The following is a 26959-nucleotide window of genomic DNA, read 5'->3' as shown; positions in this document are numbered from 1 at the left end:
GTGTGCATGGAGGAATGGGCCAAAATTCACCCAACTTATTGTGGGATGCTTGTGGAAGGCTACCCAAAATGTTTGACCCGATTTAAACAATTTAAATGCAATGCTACCAACTTCCGACTTCAACTGTATATAGATTAAGTGGGGTTGCATTGCAACCCTCCCCCCAGTATAAAACAAAATTATAATAATTGATAAGGGTCTCAGTGTAACAGATACCCTTTTCATATGACTGAGCAGAGTCTGTGCTGGCCTGGTTACGCATCCAACAAATTTGCTGGAACCTGAAAAGGACAAAGTGATAGTTTCCTATCAAAACATGTTTGGGTGAGCATGAAAAGGACGAACCAGTGAACTATCCTTTAGGTATGACTTATCTCTTACCAACTAGCCATGCTGCACTTATTCAACAAGAACAGCTTTGTGTCAGGTGCCACTACCCAGAGTCCTCTCCCCATTGCCCGCAACAAATCAGTGCCCATAGTGGGTAGTGGGACGTGGGGTCAGGATGTGAGGTTGCCTTGGGTACATGACAGTCAGACCCAACCAGGTTGTCAGTTTCCACTAAAGTTTTTATTTTGAAATGTAAACGTGTAACTTTAAAGAAGTGACTGATCTGTGTTGACGGACGGTAAGTTAATTGAGTATACTTTTTAGGACCAGTTTCCTAGACCCAGATAAATCCTATTTTAAGGATGTGTAAAACGCTCTGTCAATGGATATTCACCATTCAACATGCTTTTTAGTTCAGGAGTAGGTTGAATCTGGGTCCGTGAAACCAACCCCCTACTGTCCAACTCCCAATACATAATGGTGCGGCTTAAGTACAACACATAGCAACCTTTCTTACTAATCGACGGACAGTCCCAGTGGCCTGGATTCAAGTCCCAATCAGGCTACTCCGGATGATCCACAGAGCACAATATCACCCCTCACTAAGTCCTTTGTGGATGCTGCCTATGTAGACATCTTCTCCATACACCCTTGCTGTAACTTCTGGAATTCTATCTCTCCACCCCCTACACCCCTCCCCTCTGTACCCAGGCTCAGAGCTCATGCCTAAGGCCCTGTCCACCCGGATCGTGGGGGGCATCTGGTGGTTCTTCACCCTCATTATCATCTCCTCCTACACGGCCAACCTGGCTGCCTTCCTCACCGTGGAGCGAATGGAGTCACCCATTGACTCGGCCGATGACCTGGCCAAACAGACCAAGATCCTGTACGGAGTGGTGGAGGATGGATCTACCATGACCTTTTTCAAGGTAGCTAGCAAACCATTGGGCTCACTGGGATAAGTGGTCATCTGCGGTGTTGTGGGTTTCACTCAAATAGCGACCTGCTGTAGGGAAAGACAGCAAGAAAATATAATAAACCCCTCTGTTCAAGGTACTTAAAAAGTATTGGCCATGTATAATCTCCACCGGGCACAGCCAAAAAAGGACTGGCTACCCCTCTGATTCTGGTTTCTTCCGAGGCTCCTGCCTTTCTAGGGAGTATTTCCTAGCCACCGTGCTTCTACATCTGCATTGCTTGCTCTTTTGGGTGTTAGGCTGACTTTCTGTATAAGCACTTTGTGACATCTGCTGATGTAAAAATGGCTTTATAAATCAATTTTATTGATTGATTGACAGTGGAAAAGCCAATTCTTATTAGAAGAGGTGGATTTCATTCATCTTCCTTTTCTTCCTCCGGTGGTTTGACAGAAGACGAAGATCTCCACTTACGACAAGATGTGGGAGTTCATGAACAGCCGGCGAACATCTGTGATTGTGAAAAACATAGACACGGGCATCCAGCGCGTGCTCACCTCCGACTACGCTTTCCTCATGGAGTCCACAACCATTGAGTTTGTCACCCAGCGCAACTGCAACCTTACCCAGATAGGGGGCCTCATCGACTCCAAGGCCTACGGAGTGGGAACACCCATGGGTAACGCATATTGTCCTTATAGTCTGTATCGTCTATATCGCTATTATCACCTATATCGCTTATTGTCTACACCATTCATATCTCCTGAATCACCCATATCTCCTATATTGCCCATGTTGACCATATCGCCCATCACCCATTTCACGTTCTACCTGTCAATGACCATGTATATCAGGGCAAGCAGATAAAGGTTGGAGTTTGGAGGTTTGAGACAGATATGGATAATGTAATGTACTGTATGCATACTTGAAAGGGTAGAAAAATGAATTGTTATGACTGAGTTTTTAGAGCTAAGGGTTCAAGTGAAGGGGAAATGGACAATAATATTTATAGGAATTCTACACAGAATCTAGTATTTCCCCACACTTTAAGACAATTGTACAGATTGACATTTGAAAATACCATGCCTGACATAGATAGCTGCAGGATCACAAATCAGTTTTTTCTCTGGCATTTCAGTTGGTATGTGTAAACACTGTTCCACTTGACACATACAGTGCATCATAATACACCAGACATACCCAGCCTTTTGTGTTGGGGCAACATTTTTGCCTGGCACATAAAGATTATGTACCACAGAGGAGGTTCTGGTTCCGTATTCCTGGAGCATCTCAGAGTATGATTGCTGATCTAAGATCAGTTTTAACTTTTGGAAAGTAATGAACAAGATCACATGGAAAGGGGGTACCAAATTCTAGATCAGCACTCCTACTCTGTCGCTTTATATGTACGGCCCATAATGTACAGTGCCTTTGGAAATTATTCAGACCCCTTGACTTTTTCCACATTTTGTTACGTTACCACCTTATTCTAAAAATGTATTAAATATAGATATTTTTCTCAGCAATCTTCACACAATACCCAATAATGACAAAGGGAAAACAGTTTTGCAGAAATGTTTGTGAATTTATTGCAAATAAAAAAACTGAAATACTTTATTCAGATGCTTCGCAATGAAACTCTAATTTTGCTCAGGTGCATCCTGGTTCCATTGATCATCCTTGATGTTTCTACAACTTGATTGGTGTCCACCTATGGTAAATTCAATTGATTGGAAATTTTTTGGAAAGGCACAGGGGTGGCAGGGTAGCCTAGTGGTTAGAGTGTTGGACTAGTAACCGGAAGGTTGCAAGTTCAAACCCCTGAGCTGACAAGGTAAAAATCTGTCGTTCTGCCCCTGGACAGGCAGTTAACCCACTGTTCCTAGGCCGTCATTGAAAATAAGAATTTGTTCTTAACAGACTTGCCTTGTTAAATGAAGGTAAAATAAACATACAGTTGAAGTTGGAAGTTTAAATACACTTAGGTTGGAGTCATTAAACTTGTTTCTCAACCACTCCAGAAATGTCTTGTTAACAAACTATAGTTTTGGCAAGTCGGTTAGGACATCTTCTTTGTGCATGACACAAGTAATTTTTCCAAAAATGGTTTACAGACACATTATTTCATTTATAATTCACTGTATCACAATTCCAGTGGGTCAGAAGTTTACATACACTAAGTTGACTGTGCCTTTAAACAGTTTTGAAAATTCCCGAAAATGATGTCATGCACAGCCAGAAGAGGACTGGCCACCCCTCATAGCCTGGTTCCTCTCTAGGTCTCTTCCTAGGTTCTGGCCAAAAAATCAAGGGGTTTGAATACTTTCCGAAGGCCCTTTATATGCTGTGTCAGATCTCATGGACTCCAGGGGAAACGGGCGGGACAGCTGGTGTTTTCTAATCCCAGTGTCACTGGGGTTATTGTGTTCATGATGGGGCCGCAGAGACCACTGCTACCCCTGGGGCTCGATCCCATAGGGTGATTCACAATTGGCCCAGCGCCGTCTGGATTAGGGGAGGGTTCGGACAGAGGGCTTTCCTTGGCTCATCACGTTCTATCGACTCCTTGTGGCGGGCCGGGTGCTTGCAAGCTGTCATCAGTCAAAGATTTTTCTTTTGACACATTGGTGCGGCTATCTTCCTGGTTAAGCAAGCAGTTTATTATGAAGCAGCATGGCTTGGTGGGACATGTTTTGGAGGACACGTATCTCGACCTTCGCCTCTCCCGGGCCCATTGCAGAGTTACAGCGATGAGAGAAATTGGGTAAAATGACAAAATAATCATTCAAAAAGGAATTCCATCGTACACATTGCTAAATTATCTCCTATTGCCTGATGTGACATGTTTCTTCTTCTATATATCTATTCATAAAGGTTATTAGCTTTTTTAAGAGAAATATTAGCTTTTGTCTGAAGCCGAAAAAGACAAGAAATTCAAAAGCTCATTTGACCTAAGGCTTTCATCTTTAGCAGTTTGAACTAATGCTCGAGTACTGTAGCTTTACTGATCTACTGTACTTCAACAGATGTACTCACATTGGATGAGTTGATTAGGATTCAAACCTTCTCTCAAATGGCCGAATAAATGCTTTTAGAGTAGGTTTACCCCAATAATGTACTTGTAATGTAAACATATTTCAATCCCACTCCACTCATGTAAACGTTATGGGGAGGGTTTCCCAGACACAGATTAAGCCTAGTTCTGGACATTTGACCAAGCCTAATACATAAGCCTACTGAGACAAGGTAGTTGACAGCATTTGTACATACAGTATTTTTAGGATAAGACAGTGTAATGGGTGCGTGTTGGTGGCAGGGAAATCAGGAGCAGGAGAATGGAACTTGGTATAACTGGAGTGGTTTAATAAACTTAACAAAACTCCAAAACCAAAATTACACAATAACTAAAAAGTGGGTACAAGAACCCGGTGCGCACCAACACATAATACATACAATCAAACAATCTCCGACAAGGACAAGAGTTGTAAACAGGTTTAAATACACAACGTGTTCCAACCAATCGAAAAATGGATCAGTGACGTCGACCACCGAACACCGCCCGAACAAGGAGAGGGACCGACTTCGGCGGAAGTCGTGACAGGCAGTTGAGCTGTGCACTTGAGACATTTATAAGTTATAGTATTTAAAGGGTAAATTTGTAATTGCTTAATATATATTTTACTTTAAAATTATTTACACACACCCATTGATTCTTTAAGAATATAACTTGTATAATAAATGCCTCATGAGTCCCATCAGAACCCAAAAATATATGCTTGTTCTACTCAATTGTTTGTAAACAATGTACTTAGAAACCAACACTGTTTAGCCTCAGAATATGGTTAAAATGTTCATTTTGTATCAATAGAGCTATCGATGAATTTGAGTGGTTACATTCATATTATTATTATTATTTCTCCACCACCAATTCTTGGGTGGGGTGTTGGCTTTGTTGTTTGAACTGCAGATTGATCCTTGAAGAATCAATGGGTATATCAAGCTTAGGAACGTTGAACAGAATCCCAGATGGCAGATTGCGTGTGTCTTACATAAAGACATGTTTACATTAACTGGTACATTGATGGTGTAAACCTACTCTAAGAGTATGTATTAAGCTGTTTGAGAGAACCCATCCAATATGAGTCCATCTGTTGTTGAAGTAAAGCTACAGTACTCTAGCAGTAGTCAAGCTGCTTATAATGAAAGCCGTGTTAGTGCATAGTTCAAATTAGCTTTTGAATTGCCTGTCTCATTTACAATTGCGACCTGGCCAAGATAAAGCAAAGCAGTTCGACACATACAACAACACAGAGTTACACATGGAATAAACAAACATACAGTAGAAGTCTATATGCAATGTGAGCAGGTGAGATAAGGGAGGTAAAGGCAAAAAAAAGACCATGGTGGCGAAGTAAATACAATATAGCAAGTAAAACACTGGAATGGTTGATTTGCAGTGGAAGAATGTGCAAAGTAGAGATAAATTATGGGTTGCAAAGGAACTCAATAAATAAATAAATACAGTAGGGAAAGGGGTAGTTGTTAGGGCTAAATTATAGCTGGGCTATGTACAGGTGCCGTAATCTGTGAGCTGCTCTGACAGCTGGTGCTTAAAGCTAGTGTGGGGGATAAGTGTTTCCAGTTTCAGAGATTTTTGTAGTTCGTTCCAGTCATTGGCAGCAGAGAACTAGGAGGAGAGGCTGCCAAAGCAATAATTGGTTTTGGGGGTGACCAGAGAGATATACCTGCTGGAGCGCGTGCTACTGGTGGGTGCTGCTACTGTGACCAGCGAGCTGAGATAAGGGGGGACTTTACCTAGCAGGGTCTTGTAGATGACCTGGAGCCAGTGGGTTTGGCGACGTATGAAGCGAGGGCCAGCCAACGAGAATGTACAGGTCGCAGTGGTGGGTAGTATATGGGGCTTTGGTGACAAAACGGATGGCACTGTGATAGACTGCATCCAATTTATTGAGTAGGGTATTGGAGGCTATTTTGTAAATTACATCGTCGAGGATTGGTAGGATGGTCAGTTTTACAAGGGTATGTTTGGCAGCATGAGTGAAGGATGCTTTGTTGCGAAATAGGAAGCCAATTGTAAATTTAACTTTGGATTGGAGATGTTTGATGTGGGTCTGGAAGGAGAGTTTACAGTCTAACCAGACATCTAGGTATTTGTAGTTGTCCACATATTCTAAGTCAGAGCCATCCAGAGTAGTGATGTTGGACAGGCGGGCAGGTGCAGGCAGCGATCGGTTGAAGAGCATGCATTTAGTTTTACTTGTATTTAAGAGCAATTGGAGGCCACGGAAGGAGAGTTGTATGGTATTGAAGCCCGCCTGGAGTGTTGTTAACACAGTGTCCAAAGAAGGGCCAGAAGTATACAGAATGGTGTTGTATGTGTATAGGTGGATCAGAGACTCTATCAGCAAGAGCAACATCATTGATGTATACAGAGAAGAGAGTCGGTCCAAGAATTGAACCCTGTGGCACCCCCATAGAGGCTGTCAGAGGCCCGGACAACAGACCCTCCGATTTGACACACTGAACTCTATCAGAGAAGTAGTTGGTGAACCAGGCGAGGCAATCATTTGAGAAACCAAGGCTGTCGAGTCTGCCGATGAGGATGTGGTGATTGACAGAGTCGAGAGCCTTGGCGATGTCAATGAATACGGCTGCACAGTATTGTTTCTTAACAATGGCGGTTAAGATATCGTTTAGTACCTTGAGCGTGGCTGAGGTGCACCCGTGATTGCACAGCGGAGAAGGTACGGTGGGATTCGAAATGGTCAGTGATCTGTTTATTAACATGGCTTTCGAAGACTTTAGATAGGCAGGGCAGGATGGATATAGGTCTGTAACAGTTTGGGTCTCGGGTGTCAACCCTTTTGAAGAGGGGGGTGACAGCAGCAGCTTTCCAATCTTTAGGGATCTCGGACGATACGAAAGAGAGGTTGAACAGGCTGGTAATAGGGGTTGCAACAATAGTTTTAGAAAGAGAGGGTCCAGATTATCTAGCCCAGCTGATTTGTATGGGTCCAGGTTTTGCAGCTCTTTCAGAACATCTGCTGTCTGGATTTGGGTGAGCGAGAAGCTGGGGAGGCTAGGGCGATTAGCTGCGGGGGAGGCGGAGCTGTTGGCCGGGGTTAGAGTAGCCAGGAGGCTATGCTTATTGAAAAATGCTTATTGAAATTTTAGTTTATCATGGATTTATCAGTGGTGACTGTGTTACCTAGCCTCAGTGCAGTGGGCAGCTGGGAGGAGGTGCTCTTGTTCTCCATGGACTTTAGTGTCCCAAATCTTTTTGGAGTTAGAGCGACAGGATGCTAATTTCTGCTTGAAAAATCTATCCTTTGCTTTCCTGACTGACTGCGTGTACTGGTTACTGACTTCCCTGAACAGTTGCATATCGTGGGGACTATTCGAATCTATGGTAGTCCGCCACAGGATGTTTTTGTGCTGGTCAAGGCCAGTCAGGTCTGGTGTGAACCAAGGGCTATATATGTTCTTAGTTCTGTTTTGTGAACGGGGCATGCTTATCTAAGATGGTGAGGAAATTACTTTTAAAGAATGACCAGGAATCCTCGACTGACGGGATGAGGTCAATATCCTTCCAGGATACCCGGGCCAGGTTGATTAGGAAGGCCTGCTGGCAGAAGTGTTTTAGGGAGCGTTTGACAGTGATGAGGGGTGGTCGTTTGACCACGGACCCGTAGCGGATACAGGCAATGAGGCAATGAGGCAGTGATCGCTGAGATCCTGATTGAATACAGCGGAGGTGTACTTGGAGGGCAAGTTGGTCAGGATAATGTCTGAGGGTGCCCATGTTTAAGGATTTAGGGTGGTACCTGGTGAGTTCCTTGATGATTTGTGTGAGATTGAGGGCATCAAGCTTAGACTGTAGGGGGGGGGAAGCATATCCCAGTTTAGATCACCTAACAGAACGAACTCTGAAGCTAGATGGGGAGCGATCAATTCACAAATGGTGTCCAGGGCACAGCTGGGAGCGGAGGGGGGTCGATAGCAGACGGCAACAATGAGAGACTTATTTTCTGGAGAGGGTCATTTTTAACCTGATGTAACTGTTGTGTGGCATGCACCTCTAACGTTGGTTGCGGACCAACATAATACCATAGAAAAATAAGATTAGGACATCTTCAGAGATTGGATATTCAACACTGGAACAATAATCCAAACTAAAATAGCTAAGTAGCTATTTTATTAAGATAAGAATTATTTAAGGTAAAAATGTGTTGCTTTGTTTGTCGCTGGGTACTAACGTTGTATTGCCGATATTAGCGGACACGTTAGCTAACAAATTAGCTATCTACCTAACTATCTAACTAGCTAATGTTAGGTCACAGACAACTTGTCCAACTACCTAGCTAGTTAGTTAGTTATCTAGCTAGCTAGGCCTGGTTTCCCAAAGCATCTTAAGGCTAAATTCACTGTTAGAACCTTTGTTGCATCATCTTTAGGTCTCAGAGCTGTTTCCCATAACCATCGTTGGTGGAGATCTTCTGTGTTTAAAGTGATGCTAATGAAAACGTGAATTATTTAGCGACTGCCTCAGACCGTAGAACAACTAAGTACATTGTTAGCTAGATTTTTTGCCCAGCCGCATCACTTTAAACACAAAAGATCTCCACCAAACAAAAAATCAAGCCGACAGCTTCAGAATGAATGTGACAGTAGCTATGTTTCCATTAACTTTTCCAGTACATTTTTGTTGTAGACATTTATAACATTGGAATAGATAATGTATGTGACAAATGCCTGCTAGGGTGCATTTACACCTTTTTTTTAATGACAGTGTAGAATGTAGTGGCTGAAGATTCAATAATCAATTTATGCAAATTGCTCATTAATACATTGGCAACAGCATATATGCCCTCCAACCAACCTATCTGTTTCATGTCACAGGTAGCCCTTGAAAGCCAGCATGGATAGAATGCAATAATTGACAAATATTTGCCATATTCTAATAATTCTCATGGGCCAACGTATTGCCACTGATCTAGCGCCCATGAGTATAAACAATCAGCTGCCTAGGCTAGTTCGTGCCGTCGTGAAACTGGCACTCCTGTAGACCTGAAATTACTGGATGGTGAAAATTGCAACCAGGAAAACATGGCGGATCAATTAAAGCGTTCTTGAAAGTCAGGACAATCTTTGTCCTGCAAAGAAAAGGTTTTATGGTGACATTATGACATCTTCAAAAGTATTCAGCAATCACAATTATAAGGAAAACACCATTTCCATCCTCATTTGTGTTAGATAAAGAAAAAACCCACTGTTAAATGGATACAAATGTTGTCGATCTTTAGAACATTTCTCCTACACCTGCCGTTTCCATTGCACATTTAGAACATTTCTCCTACACCTGCCGTTTCCATTACACATTTAGAACATTTCTCCTACACCTGCCGTTTCCATTACACATTTAGAACATTTCTCCTACACCTGCCGTTTCCATTACACATTTAGAACATTTCTCCTACACCTGCCGTTTCCATTACACATTTAGAACATTTCTCCTACACCTGCCGTTTCCATTACACATTTAGAACATTTCTCCTACACCTGCCGTTTCCATTACACATTTAGAACATTTCTCCTACACCTGCCGTTTCCATTACACATTTAGAACATTTCTCCTACACCTGCCGTTTCCATTACACATTTAGAACATTTCTCCTACACCTGCCGTTTCCATTACACATTTAGAACATTTCTCCTACACCTGCCGTTTCCATTACACATTTAGAACATTTCTCCTACACCTGCCGTTTCCATTACACATTTAGAACATTTCTCCTACACCTGCCGTTTCCATTACACATTTCGAAAATGTTGTTTTGCAACATTGCTTTTGTTGAATAAACCTGGGACATTGGAAACCTGCGTACAGACTACAAATAAAAAGCTTCTCATTTCTTTGCAAAGATAAAAAATAAAAAATACTTTATTATTTAACCTTTTAACTAAGCAAGTCAGTTAATAACACATTCATATTTACAATACAAACCCTAAACAGGACTACGCAGGGCCAATTGTGCACCACCCTATAGGACTCCCAATCACGTCCGGTTCGGATACAGCCTGAAATTGAACCAGGGTCTGTAGTAATGCCTCTAGCACTGAGATGCAGTGCCTTAGACCGAGATGTCTGTATTAAAATATAAATACAGTATAGGCTACATAGACCTATATATTTTGAATATTCATCTAAGATTTATTTAGGTATTTGTATGCTACTGTCTAATTAGGTACACCACCCCATTCACAAAAATGGTTAGACAGGCATTGAGGCATTCAGTGACTGTTCGATTGAATGTTGGAAACAAGTGACGTAGGTTACTTTGAGCATGGTATGATTGTCAGTGCCAGGCACGCCATTCCAGTACCTCAGAAACTCCCAGCTTTCTGGGCTTTTCACGCACGACAGTGTCTAGGGTTTACCGAGAATGGAGCGACAAACAAAAAACATCCTGTCAGCGGCAGTCATGTGGGCTAAAACCCGTTGATGAGAAAGGTCAAATGGCAAGAATTGTGCAAGCTAACAGGCGGGCCACAAACAGGCAAATAATGGCACAGTTGAATAGTGGTGCAGAACGGCATCTCGGAACGCAAAACGGGTTGGTCCTAGTCACGGATGGGCTATTGCAGTAGACAACCACACCAGGTTCCACTCCTATCAGCTAAAGACCAGAAGAAGCGGTTCCAGTGGGCCTGTGATCACCAACACTGGACAATTGATGAGTAGAAAAACATTGCCTGGTCCAACAAATTCCGGTTCCTGTTGCGTCATGCTGATGGCAGTCAGGATTGTGGCGTATGAAGCATGATTCCATTGCCCCATCCTGCCTGGTATCAACAGTACAGGCTGGTGGAGGTGGTGTGATGGTGTGGGGAATGTTTTCCTGGCACACGTTAGGTCCCTTGATACCAATTGAGCAACGTTTGAATGCCACACCTTGTAGAATCCATGCCCTGAAGAATTCAACCCTGTACTAAACTCAGTAAAAATAGAAACACCCCTTTTTCAGGTCCCTGTCTTTCGTAAAAATCCAAGTAACTTTGCAGGTCTTCATTGTAAAGGGTTTAAACACGGTTTCCCATGCTTGTTCAATGAACCATAAACAATTCATCAACATGCACCTGTGGAACAGTCCTTAAGACACTAACAGCTTACAGACGGTAGGCAATTAAGGTCACAGTTATGAAAACTTTGGACACTAAAGAGGCCTAAAGAGGCCTTTCTACTGACACCAAAAGAAAGATGCCCAGGATCCCTGCTCATCTGCGTGAACATGCCTTAGGCATGCTGCAAGAAGGCATGAAGACTGCAGATGTGGCCAGGGCAATAAATTGCAATGTCCGTACTGTGAGACACCTAAGACAGCGCTACAGGGAGACAGAACGGACAGCTGATCATCCTCACAGTGGTAGACTACGTGTAACAACACCTGCACAGGATCAGTACATCCGAACATAACACCTGCGGGACAGGTACAGGATGGCAACAGCAACTGCCCGAGTTACCCCAGGAACGCGCACAATCCCTCCATCAGTGCTCAGACTGTCCACAATAGGCTGAGAGGCTGGACTGAAGGCTTGTAGGCCTATTTTAAACAGGTCCTCACCAGACATCATCAGCAACAACGTTGCCTATGTGCACCTACTCACCGTCGCTGGACCAGACAGTACTGGCGAAAAGTGCTCTTCACTGACGAGTCGTGGTTTTGTCTCACCAAGGGTGATGGTCGGATTTGCGTTTATCGTCGAAGGAATGAGCGTTACACTGAGGCCTGTACAGTGGAGCGGGATCGATTTGGTGGTGGTGGTGGGTCTGTCATGGTCTGGGGCGGTGTGTCACAGCATCATCGGACTGAGCTTGTCATTTCAGGCAATCTCAACGCTGTGCATTACAGGGAAGAAAACCTCCTCCCTCATTTGGTACCCTTCCTGCACGCTCATACTGACATGACCCTCCAGCATGATAATGCCACCAGCCATACTGCTTGTTCTGTGCGTGATTTCCTGCAAGACAGGAATGTCAGTGTTCTGCCATGGCCAGCGAAGAGCCCAGATCGCAATCACATTGAGCACATCTGGGACCTGTTGGATCGGAGGGTGAGGGTTAGGGCCATTCCCCCTAGAAATGTCTGGGAACTTGCAGGTGCCTTGGTGGAAGCGTGGGGTAACATCTCACAGCAAGAACTGGCAAATCTGGTGCAGTCTATGAGGAGGAGATGCACTGCAGTACTTAATGCAGCTCTCAGTTGTTGAATCTTATGTTCATACAAATATTTACACATGTTAAGTTTGCTGAAAATAAACGCAGTTGACAGTGAGAGGACGTTTCTTATTTTGCTGAGTTTAGATGGGTGTACCTAATAAACTGAGTGTATTTCATGATGTGTAACGTGTGCAATGATGTGCCAAATCTTGATTTAGTGGACTATTATAGGGTAAGCATAGGAATAAGTTGCCTCAATATTTGTAACCATAGGTTATATCTGTCTAGGAGCTGATCCTTCATCAGTTTTGTAGAATAATTCTCATGTTAAGGCAGCAATCAGCAGTAGAAACAATAAGAAAGCCGTCACCCCACCCCTGATTCAACGGAGGTATGTGGCTGGAGAAATGTAACCTTGCTATGGATGCAAGTTATCCATGATAACAAAATGATAGTTTTAACCATATTTTGAGTCTATATAGTGTTTGTTTACATATGTTGGGTTCTGATAGGGTACGACAGCTACCACATCTATAAGTTATATTCTTCAAGAATCAATGGGTGCATATCATTAATTTATAAGTCCAAAAATGGTTGTAGCAACTGCTGATTGCCACTAAGGTTAGATGGAGAATGGTAATCTGAGAGCAGTGCTTCCTTTCTTTTGATCCTATCGGAATGGACACACAACTCAATGACCCACTTAGCGAACATTCTCTCTGCATGGTGTTTTGGAAAATGCATGTTACATCTTCGGCTGTTGTAGGAAAGATGCATTGTTAAAACAGTGGTAAGTCTAAATTCCATCGCTATCGGGAAACCGGCCCTGGCGACCTTCGGTCTTCTTCGGCAATGCCACACCGTTAACAACTAGCTACAGGCTTGCTAGTTAGCTTTACATTCCTCCTCCTAGTAGCCAATAATAGTTTTTCCTGTCAGCAAACACGTCTAGGTCCTAAAGGTTATGACGTTAGTTAACTAGCCAGTTTTGTAGCCAGCTAGCTAGCTATTTATGATCATACATTGCTTTGACATAGCTAGTTAACTTCATCCACCAGAGAGACATTCAGGTCTTAGCTACGATTCCTAGCTAGTTGTCTGTTAGTTGTAAACAGCCGGGTTGACTTCCTATTTTTTAAGTACTTGAAGAGGTGAATAAATAGCTAATTAACATTGGTATTAGAAAGTTATATTTGTTTCTAGCAGTCTAGATCTGATATGAAGTTTTTTGTAATAGTTTTCTAGATCAAGGATATCGATATCCACCTTTTATCTATCAACACATTTGAAAATACAGTACAACCCCCTATCAAAGTAAGTACAGAATACATTTTTTGTTGTATATTTACACTTTTCTCAATATTGTAATAACACGATGTTCTACTGGAAACCTGCCTTTATCTAAGTACGTGGGTGTGTGTAAGAATGTGTACATCTCCCACCAATGTGACACCCCCAGGTTCGAGCCAGCTATGAGAAGGTTCTGGAGGAGGTGACCCACTACACCCCTGGCTATATGGAGGAGATGGAGTCTATCTTTGACCAACCACAGGAGAAGGAGAGGAATAGGATGACCAACAATGAGAGGTAGGCTACTCCTGCAGTCAGACTGTTAATAGGAGGGTGGATGTGGGTGTACAAACTGAGCTGGTGTAAGAACACACACCGACCGGCCATGCCCACTGACGCACACAGCGGGCTAATGGAAGTCAATGGGAATGTACTATAATATGCGACGATGGAGACTTATTATCAGTTAGTCTAATGTAGTGGACGGTGTTACAAGCTAATGTAGCAGACTGTATAACAGTAGTGTATGGTCAAACAATGTGACCATTATTAGAGACTGCTGGAGGGTAATATACTGGACAGGCCTATCTTGTTGTTCAATGGAGTCTAATGAAACCTCTCTTTCCGGAGTGGGCACCAAAAAAGTGAATAAGAGTTTACATTCACTTAGGTTGGAGTCATTAAAACTCATTTTCAACCACTCCACATATTTCTTTTTAACAAACTATAGTTTTGGCAAGTCAGTTAGGACATCGACTTTGTGCATGACACAAGTAATTTTTCCAACAATTGTTTACAGACAGATTATTTCACATATAATTCACTGCCTCACAATTCCAGTGGGTCAGAAGTTTACCTACACTAAGTTGACTGTGCCTTTAAACAGTTTGGAGAATTACAGAAACTGGCTTTAGAAGCTTCTGATATGCTAATTGACATACTTTGAGTCAATTTGAGGTGTACCTGTGGATGTATTTCAAGGCCTACCTTCAAACACAGTGCCTCTTTGCTTGACATCATGAGAAAATCAAAATAAAACAGCCAAGACCTCAGAAAAAAATTGTAGACCTCCACAAGTCTGGTTCATCCTTGCGAGCAATTTCCAAATGCCTGAAGGTACCACGTTCATCTGTACAAACAATAATACGCAAGTATAAACAAGATGGGATCACGCGGCCATCATAAAGCTCAGGAAGGAGACGCATTCTGTCTGCTAGAGATGAACGTACTTTGGTGTGAAAAGTGCAAATCAACCCCAGAACAACAGCAAAGGACCCTGTGAAGATGCTGGAGGAAAGCGGTACAAAAGTATCTATATCCACAGTAAAATGAGTCCTAATCAACATAACCTGAAAGGCCGCTCAGCATGGAAGAAGCCACTGCTCCAAACCCGCCATAAAAAAGCCAGACTACGGTTTGCAATTGCAGATGGGGACAAAGATCGTACTTTTTGGAGAAATGTCCTCTGGTCTGATGAAACAAAAATAGAACTGTTTGGCCAAAATGTTATGTTTGGAGGAAAAAGGGGGCGGCTTGCAAGCCAAAGAACACCATCCCAACCGTGAAGCACGGGGGTGGCAGCATCATGTTGTGGGGGTGCTTTTCTGCAGGAGGGACTGGTGCACTTCACAAAATAGATGGCATCATGAGGGAAGAAAAATATGTGGATATATTGAAGCAACATCTCAAGACATCCGTCTTGAAGTTAAAGCTTGGTCGCAAATGGGTCTTCCAAATAGACAATGACCCCAAGCATACTTCCAAAGTTGTGAAAAAATGGCTTAAGGACAACCAAGTCAAGGTATTGGAATGGCCATCATAAAGCCCTGACCTCAATCCCATAGAAAACTTGTGGGCAGAACTGAAACAGCGGATGCGAGCAAGGAGGCCTACAAACCTAACTCCGTTACACCAGCTCTGTCAGGAGGAATGGGCCAAAATTCACCCAACCTATTGTGGGAAGCTTGTGGAAGGCTACCCGAAATGTTTGACCCAAGTTAAACAATTTAAAAGCAATGCTACTGTTGGATTTATTATGGATAAATGAATAAACAATATCCCCATTTTAAATAGAATTGTAACTAAGTAAACTTATACTCTGTTTTATAAGTGATTAACAATAGGAGTTCATAAGAAGGGATTGTGTGACACGGACAAGGAGTAATAAAAAGTTAATGAACACCATTCCAACTAGGAATAAAACGAATGGGTTGTGGACTGTGAAAACAGATAAGGTCGTTAGCCTATGGTTGACCCTACAGAAACTTAGCTCTGGGGTTTTTAGATAAGGCAGTGAGTGCATTCCTAGGTTTTCTGTTAATTAAAACTGTCAGTTCAGTGGTGATCGATAAAGTTGAGGGGTCAAAAGTTATCTGGGAGTGTGTTAGTAAGTTAGAATGAACTTTTCACCTTACTTTGTCCCGGTCGAGAGGAGGGGATTCTGTTAAAGCAATGAAATGGCGTCATGATCTGTATATAAACTGCTGCACGTGATTAAGTGGGAGCGCGCTCCGAGAATAAATTATATTACCTATTATTGAAAGACTGGTCTGCGTCTATTTTATGCAAACAAGAAATCTTAGAAATTCTCATAAAATAGATTAAGGGCTTTCAATTGATGAAAGAACATTGGCATAATTAAATTACAGTATCAGCTACCAAATACTAATTGAATGTATGTAAACTGCTGACCCACTGGGAATATGATGGAAGAAATAAAAGCTGAAATTAATCATTCTCTATTATTCTGACATGTCACATTATTAAGGTAAAGTGGTGATCCTAACTGACCTAAAACAGGGAATTTCTACTAGGTTTAAATGTCAGGAAAACTGAGTTTAAATATAGTTGGCTAAGGTGCATGTAAACTTCTGACTTCAACTGTACATTAGCATAGGCTATGCTGCAGCAAATATAGATGTACCTTTCACATTGCAATGATGAGATCATAGGTCCACAAACTGACATGGGCTGTCGGTCCCCACCCTGAGCATTAATGATTCATTATGCAGTGACCAGAGAGAAGACCCTAGAGAATCCACATTTAGACTCCCAGGCTACCGTATGTGGACATGATCCAACTCTGTGAACACATTGACTATACTTCAATGGATGTTTGTTACATGTGCCTGTTTGCTTTCTTTGCCAACCACAAGCATGTTGGTTCGATATGAGAACATTGCTTGGTTTTTAAAAAGTTTAAATGATGCTACCTTTTACAAAGTAATTGTGACACCATTTTATGTTTTTCAGGTGATTCTCTAGAGGACTCTATTCCTCGGAATGCAATTAGTTTAATCAGGTGTGTTAGCTGGGGTAGTGGAAAAAGTGTGACACCAGTCAGGCCGCCGAGAGCTGGAGTACCACGTTGAGGATGACCAGATCGATATGGAACCTACAGACTCGACACAAGATCCAGCTTGATCTGATACAGGGCTCTCCTGGAGTGTAACTGTCTCGTAGGTTTTGTCCAACCCTTATCCAGTGTACCTGATTCTAATAACTAACTGGTTGATAAGCTATAGGAGTGTAACTCTCCAGCAGATCTGAACCTCCACCTAGTCCCCACACCCTCTTCTCTTGTAATCTCAACCCCTCTACTATAGCTGTCTGTGGGGATTGGACTGAGAGGGATGTAAAGACAGCTTGCAGCTGCCACATTTACAATGTGACTCATTCACCATTACGTCATCATTTAAAATAAAGTGAATCATATTTGTTTAATGTTCTTGTTTGTTTGTGCTAAGGAGGTCCAGTAGGTTAAAAAAATATGAATGGTACTGATGAATGTATTACAATCATCTTGGTATGGTTGACTTGAGGGAAATATTGTGTTCTTGTATTGTAATACTTTCTGTTGCTGGTCTCATCACCTGTTGCTTGCATTTCAATAGCTAAGTTATTTATGTATTACACACAGAGGCGCCTCTTTCCTTTTAGAGAACCTTAGAAAGATTTGGTTGTGCCCCCCCTACATTTTACATCTGTTGTTAAGGAGATGCTCTTATCCTGAGTGACATACATGAGCAGTTAAGTCCCTTGCTCTTGCTCAAGGGCACATCAACAGATTATTCACCTAGTGTGCTCAGGGATTTAGGGGAATGGGAGACAATGGGCTGTGAGAAATAGGTTTAATCCTAGACACATGAAAAGTGGGATGTGTACGGGGCAACAGAAGAACAGCAGAGGACCTAAGAATCTTGGAGATGGGGAAAGGGCCGATAAAAGTTAGCAGGACTCTACCCGGAGGGGCAGATCCCAAGTGGACAGCCATACCCTCTGCCCGAGATGATAATGGGGAGCCGGGGTCCTGTGGCTGTCCGCCTGTCATCGATTCCTGGAGGTGGTTGTGGTGTCTTGACTATCATCAATGTGTTTGACTGTTATTTTATACAGTAATTACATACCACATTCAGTTATTACACTAGTTAAGTAGTAATCTGGGGCACCACGGGAAAGGTTATTTTAACGAGTTACTAAACTCTAAAGATATAAATATCTCTTACATCAATTTAATTAATTTAATTTTTATTTACCTTAAGTCTCATTCTGAATGTCGAAAAACCCTTGGATATCTGCACGAACCCAAACATAAATGATGAATCAGCGATATACAAATTGGCTAAATTATTTATTTACTAACTAAATAATCACACAGAATTGCATAAACACGCAAACAAGATAGCTTACATGTGGTATAGTTTATTGGTTACTAACAATATGCAATGAAAGGTCCCTAGTGGACAAAACCAATATGACGGCTTGTTACACAATGTCGGATTCAGACGAGAGAGAAAGGGGGAGACAAAGGACTTCCACTAAATACAGCTGATCGTTGGAATACGAATACACATGAATGGTCACTCTTTCAAAATAATTGCAATGTACATATTTACATGTGTATGGCTTTGCTGTCTCTGTTGAAAAGTCAATCCATCTACTGGGAGTACTTTAACAGAAAGCCTCTGGTTGTCCACCAGAGGTCACCATGCCCTTTGCAGTTGTAGGTTTCGGAGTGTCTGTGAGAACGAATCCTCCATAGGTCTACCCCGCATTGTTCAGCAGGCTCTGTTCGTTAGAATAGAGGTATCTATGGTGGTGAGAGTAAATTGTTCTTTGTCTTCTCGTCTTTGGTCGAGTTTACTAGACTAAAGTACTTAAACTAGACTAAAGTACTACTTAACTAACTAGCTGCGGACTGAATGTTCCTGTGTAGTCTTTGAGAGTTTCTAACCATTCCGTACCTTTCAGCTCACACTGTCGGTCACGCTGGTCTATTGTAGAGCTAGAACCATTTAAACACACCCATAGCAACCTGGTAATTAACTGGTCTCTAGAGATTTAAATTCCTACCATTTCAACGTGCAGCCACGCTCCACATTTTTCTGGTCTCATAGTCTAACCATTCGTGTCATCCTGTTCAACACCGCCCGCCTGTTTGGTCTTTAGTCTTGTAGTTTTCTTAACCATTTGTAACATATTCAGCTGGTGCTGCACTTAACTGGTCTATAGAGAGTTCTTCAGCAGGTCCTTTTTGAACACTTGGGGGAAAAGGGTGTTCCCTTACGTTCGGGATAATGTCTGTGGGCGTGGTTACTGACTGGATAAACTTTACATGAAAAAACATTTTCTCATTTAGATGGCCAAGATCACATTTCATCTTCTCACAAATAGTTTCATATGTAATCCTATAAGTTCCACAACATTTGGATGGGAAATATACACATTCAGAGAGACAGTTATGTTGTTATACTGTCCTTAATGAGATTCCAAAACAACAACTGATCTGACATAATTGGAACCAATGGACCATTCCAACTGTTTGGATAATGAAGCAATATTTCTGTAATCCAATCTCGGATGTTACAGTACTACAAAATATCTCTCTGTTGTAACAAAGAGATTTTTAACTTCCATTTCTGCGGGAGAGAGAGGGTGCTGTATAGCGGACCTACTGTAACCTGATCCTTCATATCTTCACAGGAGAGTCTTGAGAAGAGCCGACTGGGCTCTCTTCCAGGTACAGCGACAGACGAACATCTGGGCCGAGAGTATGCTGACCTTTTGCTCCGGGAAGGGCAGGGCTAATATCCCAGAGAACATTCAAAAGGCGAGAGACCAGTGGCTGAGCAAGAGAGGGTGTTGCGCGTATACTCTACCCACACGAGCGGCTGTCTCCAGGTGTTGGGATTGGCGGGGACCAGGCAGCGAAGAATCATCTCCGAGAGAACTCTGGGGACATCGGATCCACTTGGAAATGTGGGGTTCGGGGATTTCCGTGATCCCTCCCGAGGCGAGGTGGAAATCGAGGACGAATGTTGGCGACAGGGAACAGACTCCCTTTCCCTCCTATGTCTCCATAGCCGCTCATCGATCCGGATTGTCAAGGCTATGAGAGAGTCTAGGTCCAGGGGCAGCTCCCGGGCTGCGTGCTCGTCTTTAAATCACCTTCGATAATCCGTGAAGGAACACGTCGAACAGGGCTTCCGGGTTCCAGGCACTCTCAGCTGCCAACGTGCAGAAATCCACTGCGTAGTTTGCGACACTGCGGGAGCCTTGCCGAAGCTGGAGTAGCTTCCGGGCAGCCTCTCTCCCGGGCAATGGAGCATTGAAAAACCTTCTTTACCTCTGCAACGAACTCCTCCAGATTAAAGCATACGGCCGCCTGTTGTTCCCGTACTGCCGTAGCCCAGGCGAGAGCCCTCCCGGACATCAGCGGGAAGGAGGAAGGCTGCAGCTGGATGATTAGGGAACACTGAGCGAGAAATGCCCAACAGGTGCCCGACTCTACATTGAAGCGCTCTGGGTGCAGACAGTGTCAAAGAAAGAAATGTTTATTTCTAACACAGGGGCAGGCAAATGACAGGTCAAAGGCAGGCAGGGGTCAGTAATCCAGAGAAGGTGCAAATGGTCCAGAATGGCAGGCAGGCAGGGTCAGGGCAGGGAGGGGTCAAAACCAGGAAGGACTAGAAAACAGGAGCAAGAACAGACTGGAGCAGGGGAACAACCGCTGGTAGGTTTTACAAAACAAAACTAATTGGCAACAGACAAACAGAGAACACAGGGGATAATGGGGAAGATGGGTGACACCTGAAGCTAGGTGGAGACCAGCACAAAGACAGGTTTATCAGATCAGGGTGTGACTATGTTTGTATGAACCTTGATGTTTGCCACTCAGACCTCGGCAACAATGTTGCAAAATATTCATTCGATCTTCCCCTTGCCAAAGAAAGCAAACGGTGTCGGATGTCTTCTAGCCGTTTTTCTGACCAGGCAAAATCATGCAGCAGCATCATTAATATGGATATAAATGTCAATGTAAAACAGCTGAAGAAAATTAAAAGGGAATGTTAGCTGTCATTTCAGAGTTTGATGTAACTTGGTTAGCTTTTGTTAGCTGTTGTTTTCTAAAATCCCCATTGCACTCTGTTGTAGGGATAAAACCCTCAAGGTTTTTATAAACTGAGTTGTTGAGCACTGAATTCTGATTGGCTGACAGCCGTGGTACATCAGACTGTATATCATGGATATGACTAAACATGTATTTTTTACTTCTCTATTTAAGTTGGTAACCAGTTTATAATAGCACTAAGCACCTCTGGGGTATGTGGTATACCACGGCTGAATAATTTGAAGCTGAGAAGAATCAGGAGACTTAGAAAACTGGTTGGATCCTTGGGCTCAAGTTCACCACGAGAGGGGCATGGTGGCTGGGTATAATCCCATGACTCAGAAGGTTGTGTGTTTGATCTCAGTCAGGGAGGCTGTTTAAAAAAACAATGTTTAGCCCTATCCCAAACATTAACCCTTACCTTAACCATTCGGAATGAGTGCCTAAACTTAACCTTTAACTTTGAAATTTGATGTTTGGAGAAATAGAACGATATAGGGCAATGGGAGAAACAAAAACCACATCTAATTCTGCTTGAGTCTGTGAGAGCTTGTTGAACCAATCATCCAATCAAGGTCTCTATAACAGTCAGAGATCAGAAAGGCGCTCAATACTTTTGAGCAGATTAGATGAAAATATGACGGATAGTGATAGATGAAATGAAGATGCCTGGAGATGGAAGGAGGGGGGTGTAGAGGGAAGCATAGGACCCAATAGCATAGGACCCAATAGTAAACTGTCTTATGAACAAAAGCCTCTGTGGTGCCTCTTAACTGGGGGCTACACACACTCAGGTATGCATTCACACATGTACTCGCAATCACACACATGATCCACTCAGCACCAACAAATTGAGAAAAAAGACTGAAGAAGTTAAATAATCACATTATAAAAACACTAACACAAAAAACACAAAAAAACAAAACACTAAATCACTAACATGAAATATAAATAAAAACCTAAAAATTATAATAAAATCATCTGCGTCAGAGGGAGACTGCGTGTGTTAGCTGCCTAGGTTGTTGAAGTGTTATGCTCTGGAATAGGGAGAGGAGAGGGAGGGAGGCAGCAGTCCTACTCGGTAACCTCAGAGTGATTACTTTTCCTTCGATCACTGAGGCTCCCGCTGTGTCCCAATACGCTGTTGCTAATTCCAGCGTTCTCCCACTGTCTGCAGATTTGGGGAGTTGGCACACGCATATGGACACACACACACTGTGAACCCCCTACCGGACTCTTCTGTTTACGTACACCATTTATGACACACACACACACACACAGTGTGGGCCCATGCACTCCCAGGCCAACCCAAGACAGCGCCCCTTATTCATCAGAATCAACGGGAGCTCTGCTCCTCCGGAACAAAGCCCATTGTCACCAACGCCTTGTAGTGTTGTAATGCCCGCTTGAGAACAAGATGCTAATTCTGTAGCCTGTCCAAGATACTCTGAGGATTAGCGATGAATAGGAAGATGGAGGACTTACAAGGGAGTGTTTCTATGAAGACACCACAATAGCATGACAGGTTATGCTCATAAACTAAAGAGGCCAACAAGTTGATCCCCATACCCACACAGCAAATTGGTCTGTGTAAAAATGTTGGCTTTGAGGTATAAGGATTCTAGTGGCGTTAACACCAGTGGGATTGAAATTGACTCCACCTGCGGTGAATAAATGAAGTGTTATTTGAATCACAGTGGAATCAACACCACATGGCATTGTTGTTACTCGACTGAGTGAAAAAGACTTCACTCTGAGTGGAAAAGACATGGGAGGGGCCTCTATCATATTTCCCAGCATGCTTTGTTGCAGATTGCTTTTTAGAATAGTAAAAAAAAAAAAAAAATTATATCTTTGTTTCTGCATGCATTGATTGATTAAATGATCTTATACTACACAAAGATAAATAACATACATTTCTCTAAACGAATCCAATCTGTAAATGGTGGGAATTATTTCACCCGTTATTGAGATTGTGTTTCCAGTTCATTTTAAAACATTTTTTTATATATAGTTTTATTTGACCTTTTATTTAACTAAGCAAATCAGTTAAGAACTGTTCTTATTTATAATGATGGCCTACCCCCGTGCGCCGTTGAATGGGACTCCCAATCACGGCTGGATGTGATACAGCCTGGATATGAACGAGGAACTGTAGTGATGCCTCTTGCTCTGAGATGCAGTGCCTTAGACCGCTGTGCCACTAGGTAGTCTCATTTATCATTCTTCCCTACCTTGGCAGTCATTCTGACTGCAGATTGCAGGTGAATAATAGTTCCAATTGTTGGATATTCTAACTGTCTGGATTCCAATAGGAATGATATCACACTTCGCAAGTCAGCATAATGTGACTTGCTGATGTGGCCTGCCAACCAGGAGTTTCAGACCACTGTGTTATGTTAAGACTATACGCTGTCCGGGTATGGTATTGTCAAGAACAGGAATGTATTGTCATTAAAAAAATAATCATGTTATGATAAAATATTTACTTAGGCACTCACTTGGTGAAGGCTACAGGACTAAAAACCAATGAATGCAACAATCATGTCTCTGTTACTAGTCCTGGGTGGTACTGAAAAGGCACCATAGGAAATAAATATACAAGTAAGGCTTTACATGCAACAGTGTTATAACAACACACAAAATGTTGTTACTGTAATCTCAGGTTTTAATTCCCTAACACTGAAAAAGTGTCATAGCATCAGCTGTAATACAGTTTAAATGTACTCTAAATCAGAATTTGCAACACCCACGGTGTTAGGGACCCAACACTCTTGGGGGTGTTAGTTTATCAACACTTTGAAAAGTGTTAGTTTAACACTCCTTGAGATGGTCACATAATTTCTAAGAAAGGGTTCAATTTAACACTGTGGGGTGTTAAAATTATGATTTTTGAATGCAAAAAAATTGCCATTGAACAATACCTTTGGTACTTAATACCTTTGGTACTTAATACCTTTGGTACTTAATACCTTTGGTACTCAATACCTTTGGTACTTAATACCTTTGGTACTCAATACCTTTGGTACTCAATACCTTTGGTACTCAATACCTTTGGTACTTAATACCCTTGGTACTCAATACCTTTGGTACTTAATACCTTTGGTACTTAATACCTTTGGTACTTAATACCTTTGGTACTCAATACCTTTGGTACTCAATACCTTTGGTACTCAATACCTTTGGTACTCAATACCTTTGGTACTCAATACCTTTGGTACTCAATACCTTTGGTACTTAATACCTTTGGTACTTAATACCTTTGGTACTTAATACCTTTGGTACTTAATACCTTTGGTACTCAATACCTTTGGTACTTAATACCTTTGGTACTTAATACCTTTGGTACTTAATACCTTTGGTACTCAATACCTTTGGTACTTAATACCTTTGGTACTCAATACCTTTGGTACTTAATACCTTTGGTACTTAATACCTTTGGTACTTAATACCTTTGGTACTTAATAACTTTGATAAAATCAAATAAGATAATATGAATACTTTATTGATCCCCAAAGGGGAAATTTGTCAACATGCATTTATTCACTTAATAAGCCAATCTGATGCAAAAAAATTATCTTTCTTTCTACATTTTCTGATCTCCTGTCCTTTTGGTCCCTGCAAGCTCTCTGTGCCGGGACAGAATCGCATGAATAATGACTAATGAAAGCATGAATAATGAATAGTCTTTGAATTAATTAACTTCATAACATATGACGTTTTATTTATACTGAACAAAAATATAAACAATTTGAATGTTTTTACTGAGTTAAAGTTCATATATGGAAATCAGTCAATTGAAATAAATCCATTAGGCCCTAATCTATGGATTTCATGAGGGGCGCTGTCTTGGGTTGGCCTGGGAGTGCATGGGCCCACCCACGTGTGAGCCAGGTCCGCCCACTGGGGAGTCAGGCCCAGCCAATCAGAATAAGTTTTAGCCACTAAAGGGCTTTATTACAGACAGAAATACTCCTTAGTTTCATCAGCTGGTCTCGGATGGCTGGTCTCGGATGATCCCACAGGTGAAGAAGCCCAAATATGGAGGTCCTGGGCTGGCGTGGTTACACGTGGTCTGCGGGTGTGAGGCTGGTGGGACGTACTGCCAAGTTCTCTAAAACGATGTAGACGGTTTACGGTAGACAAAATGCCAATTGCACGCTCCTTAAACTGTGGCATTGTGTTGTGTGACAAAACTGCACATTTTAGAGTGGCCTTTTACTGTCCTATGTGACGATCATGCTGTTTAATCAGCTTCATGATATGCCACATCTGTCAGATGGGTGGATTATCTTGGCAAAGGAGAAATGCTCACTAAAAGAGAAATAAGCTTTTTGTGCATATGGACAATTTCTGGGATCTTTTATTTCAGCTCATGAAACATGGGACCAGTTTATATTTTTTGTTCAGTATATATAGTTTTTGATCATCTGATTTTCTGTCCTTTTTGTATCCCACAGGGTCTCCATACCGGGACAAGATCACCATAGCAATCCTGCAACTGCAGGAAGAAGGGAAGTTGCACATGATGAAGGAGAAGTGGTGGAGGGGAAACGGCTGTCCGGAGGATGAGAAGAATAAGGAGGCCAGCGCTCTGGGGGTGCAGAACATCGGGGGCATCTTCATCGTGCTGGCCGCAGGGCTGGTCCTGTCTTTGTTTGTGGCCGTTGGGGAGGTCCTGTACAAGTCTAAACAGAACGCAGAGCTAGAGAAGGTGAGGTTTATGTAGCCTTAAAGAGACTGTCAAATATTTATGAAGTCTGCTGAAACACTATGTAGATCAGGGCTCTCCAACTCTGTTCCTGGAGAGCTACCTTCCTGTAGGTGTTTTGTTAATAAGTGCTCAGGGCTCCCGAGTGGCACAGCGGTCTAAGGCACCGCATCTCAGTGCAAGAGGTGTCACTACAGTCCCTGGTTTAAATCCAGGCTGTCACATCCGGCTGTGATTGGGAGCACAATTACCCCAGCGTCATCCGCGTTTCGCCGGAGTAGGCCGTCATTGTAAATCAGAATTTGTTGTCAACTGACTTGCCTAGTTCTAATCAAATTGTATTGGTCACATACACATGGTTAGCAGATGTTAATGCGGGTGTAGTGAAATGCTTGTGCTTCTAGTTCCCGACAGTGCAGTAATATCTAACAAGTAATCTAACAATTCCACAACAACTACCTAATACACACAAATCTAAAGGGATGGAATAAGAATATGTACATATAAATATATGGATGAGCAATGACTGAGCAGCATAAGCAAGAAGTTATAAAATACAGTATATATATACAGTGCCTTGCGAAAGTATTCGGCCCCCTTGAACTTTGCGACCTTTTGCCACATTTCAGGCTTCAAACATAAAGATATAAAACTGTATTTTTTTGTGAAGAATCAACAACAAGTGGGACACAATCATGAAGTGGAACGACATTTATTGGATATTTCAAACTTTTTTAACAAATCAAAAACTGAAAAATTGGGCGTGCAAAATGATTCAGCCCCTTTACTTTCAGTGCAGCAAACTCGCTCCAGAAGTTCAGTGAGGATCTCTGAATGATCCAATGTTGACCTAAATGACTAATGATGATAAATACAATCCACCTGTGTGTAATCAAGTCTCCGTATAAATGCACCTGCACTGTGATAGTCTCAGAGAGACATCATGAGAGAGCATCATAATGAGCATCATGAAGAACAAGGAACACACCAGGCAGGTCCGAGATACTGTTACGAAGAAGTTTAAAGCCAGATTTGGATACAAAAAGATTTCCCAAACTTTAAACATCCCAAGGAGCACTGGC

General features: G+C 42.3%; 1 protein-coding gene and 1 long non-coding RNA gene across 2 annotated transcripts in view; both read left to right on the top strand.

Annotated features, from left to right (window-relative positions):
• LOC109876212 (glutamate receptor ionotropic, kainate 2) overlaps positions 1-26959 on the top strand; it is a 204627-nt gene that overhangs the window by 173220 nt on the left and 4448 nt on the right. Inside the window, exons 14-16 of the mRNA XM_031800870.1 lie at positions 1042-1259; positions 1701-1926; positions 25627-25880. Of these exons, the coding sequence (XP_031656730.1) occupies positions 1042-1259; positions 1701-1926; positions 25627-25880 (698 nt within the window). The remainder of the gene's footprint in view (positions 1-1041; positions 1260-1700; positions 1927-25626; positions 25881-26959) is intronic.
• LOC116356237 (uncharacterized) lies at positions 12763-17494 on the top strand. The gene is made up of 3 exons (XR_004204722.1): positions 12763-13800; positions 13946-14073; positions 17029-17494. It is a non-coding gene; the product is annotated as an uncharacterized LOC116356237 (long non-coding RNA).

Source organism: Oncorhynchus kisutch, linkage group LG21, assembly GCF_002021735.2.
Source record: "Oncorhynchus kisutch isolate 150728-3 linkage group LG21, Okis_V2, whole genome shotgun sequence".
NCBI lineage: Eukaryota > Metazoa > Chordata > Actinopteri > Salmoniformes > Salmonidae > Oncorhynchus > Oncorhynchus kisutch.
This window is presented reverse-complemented; position numbering and strand designations above follow the sequence as displayed.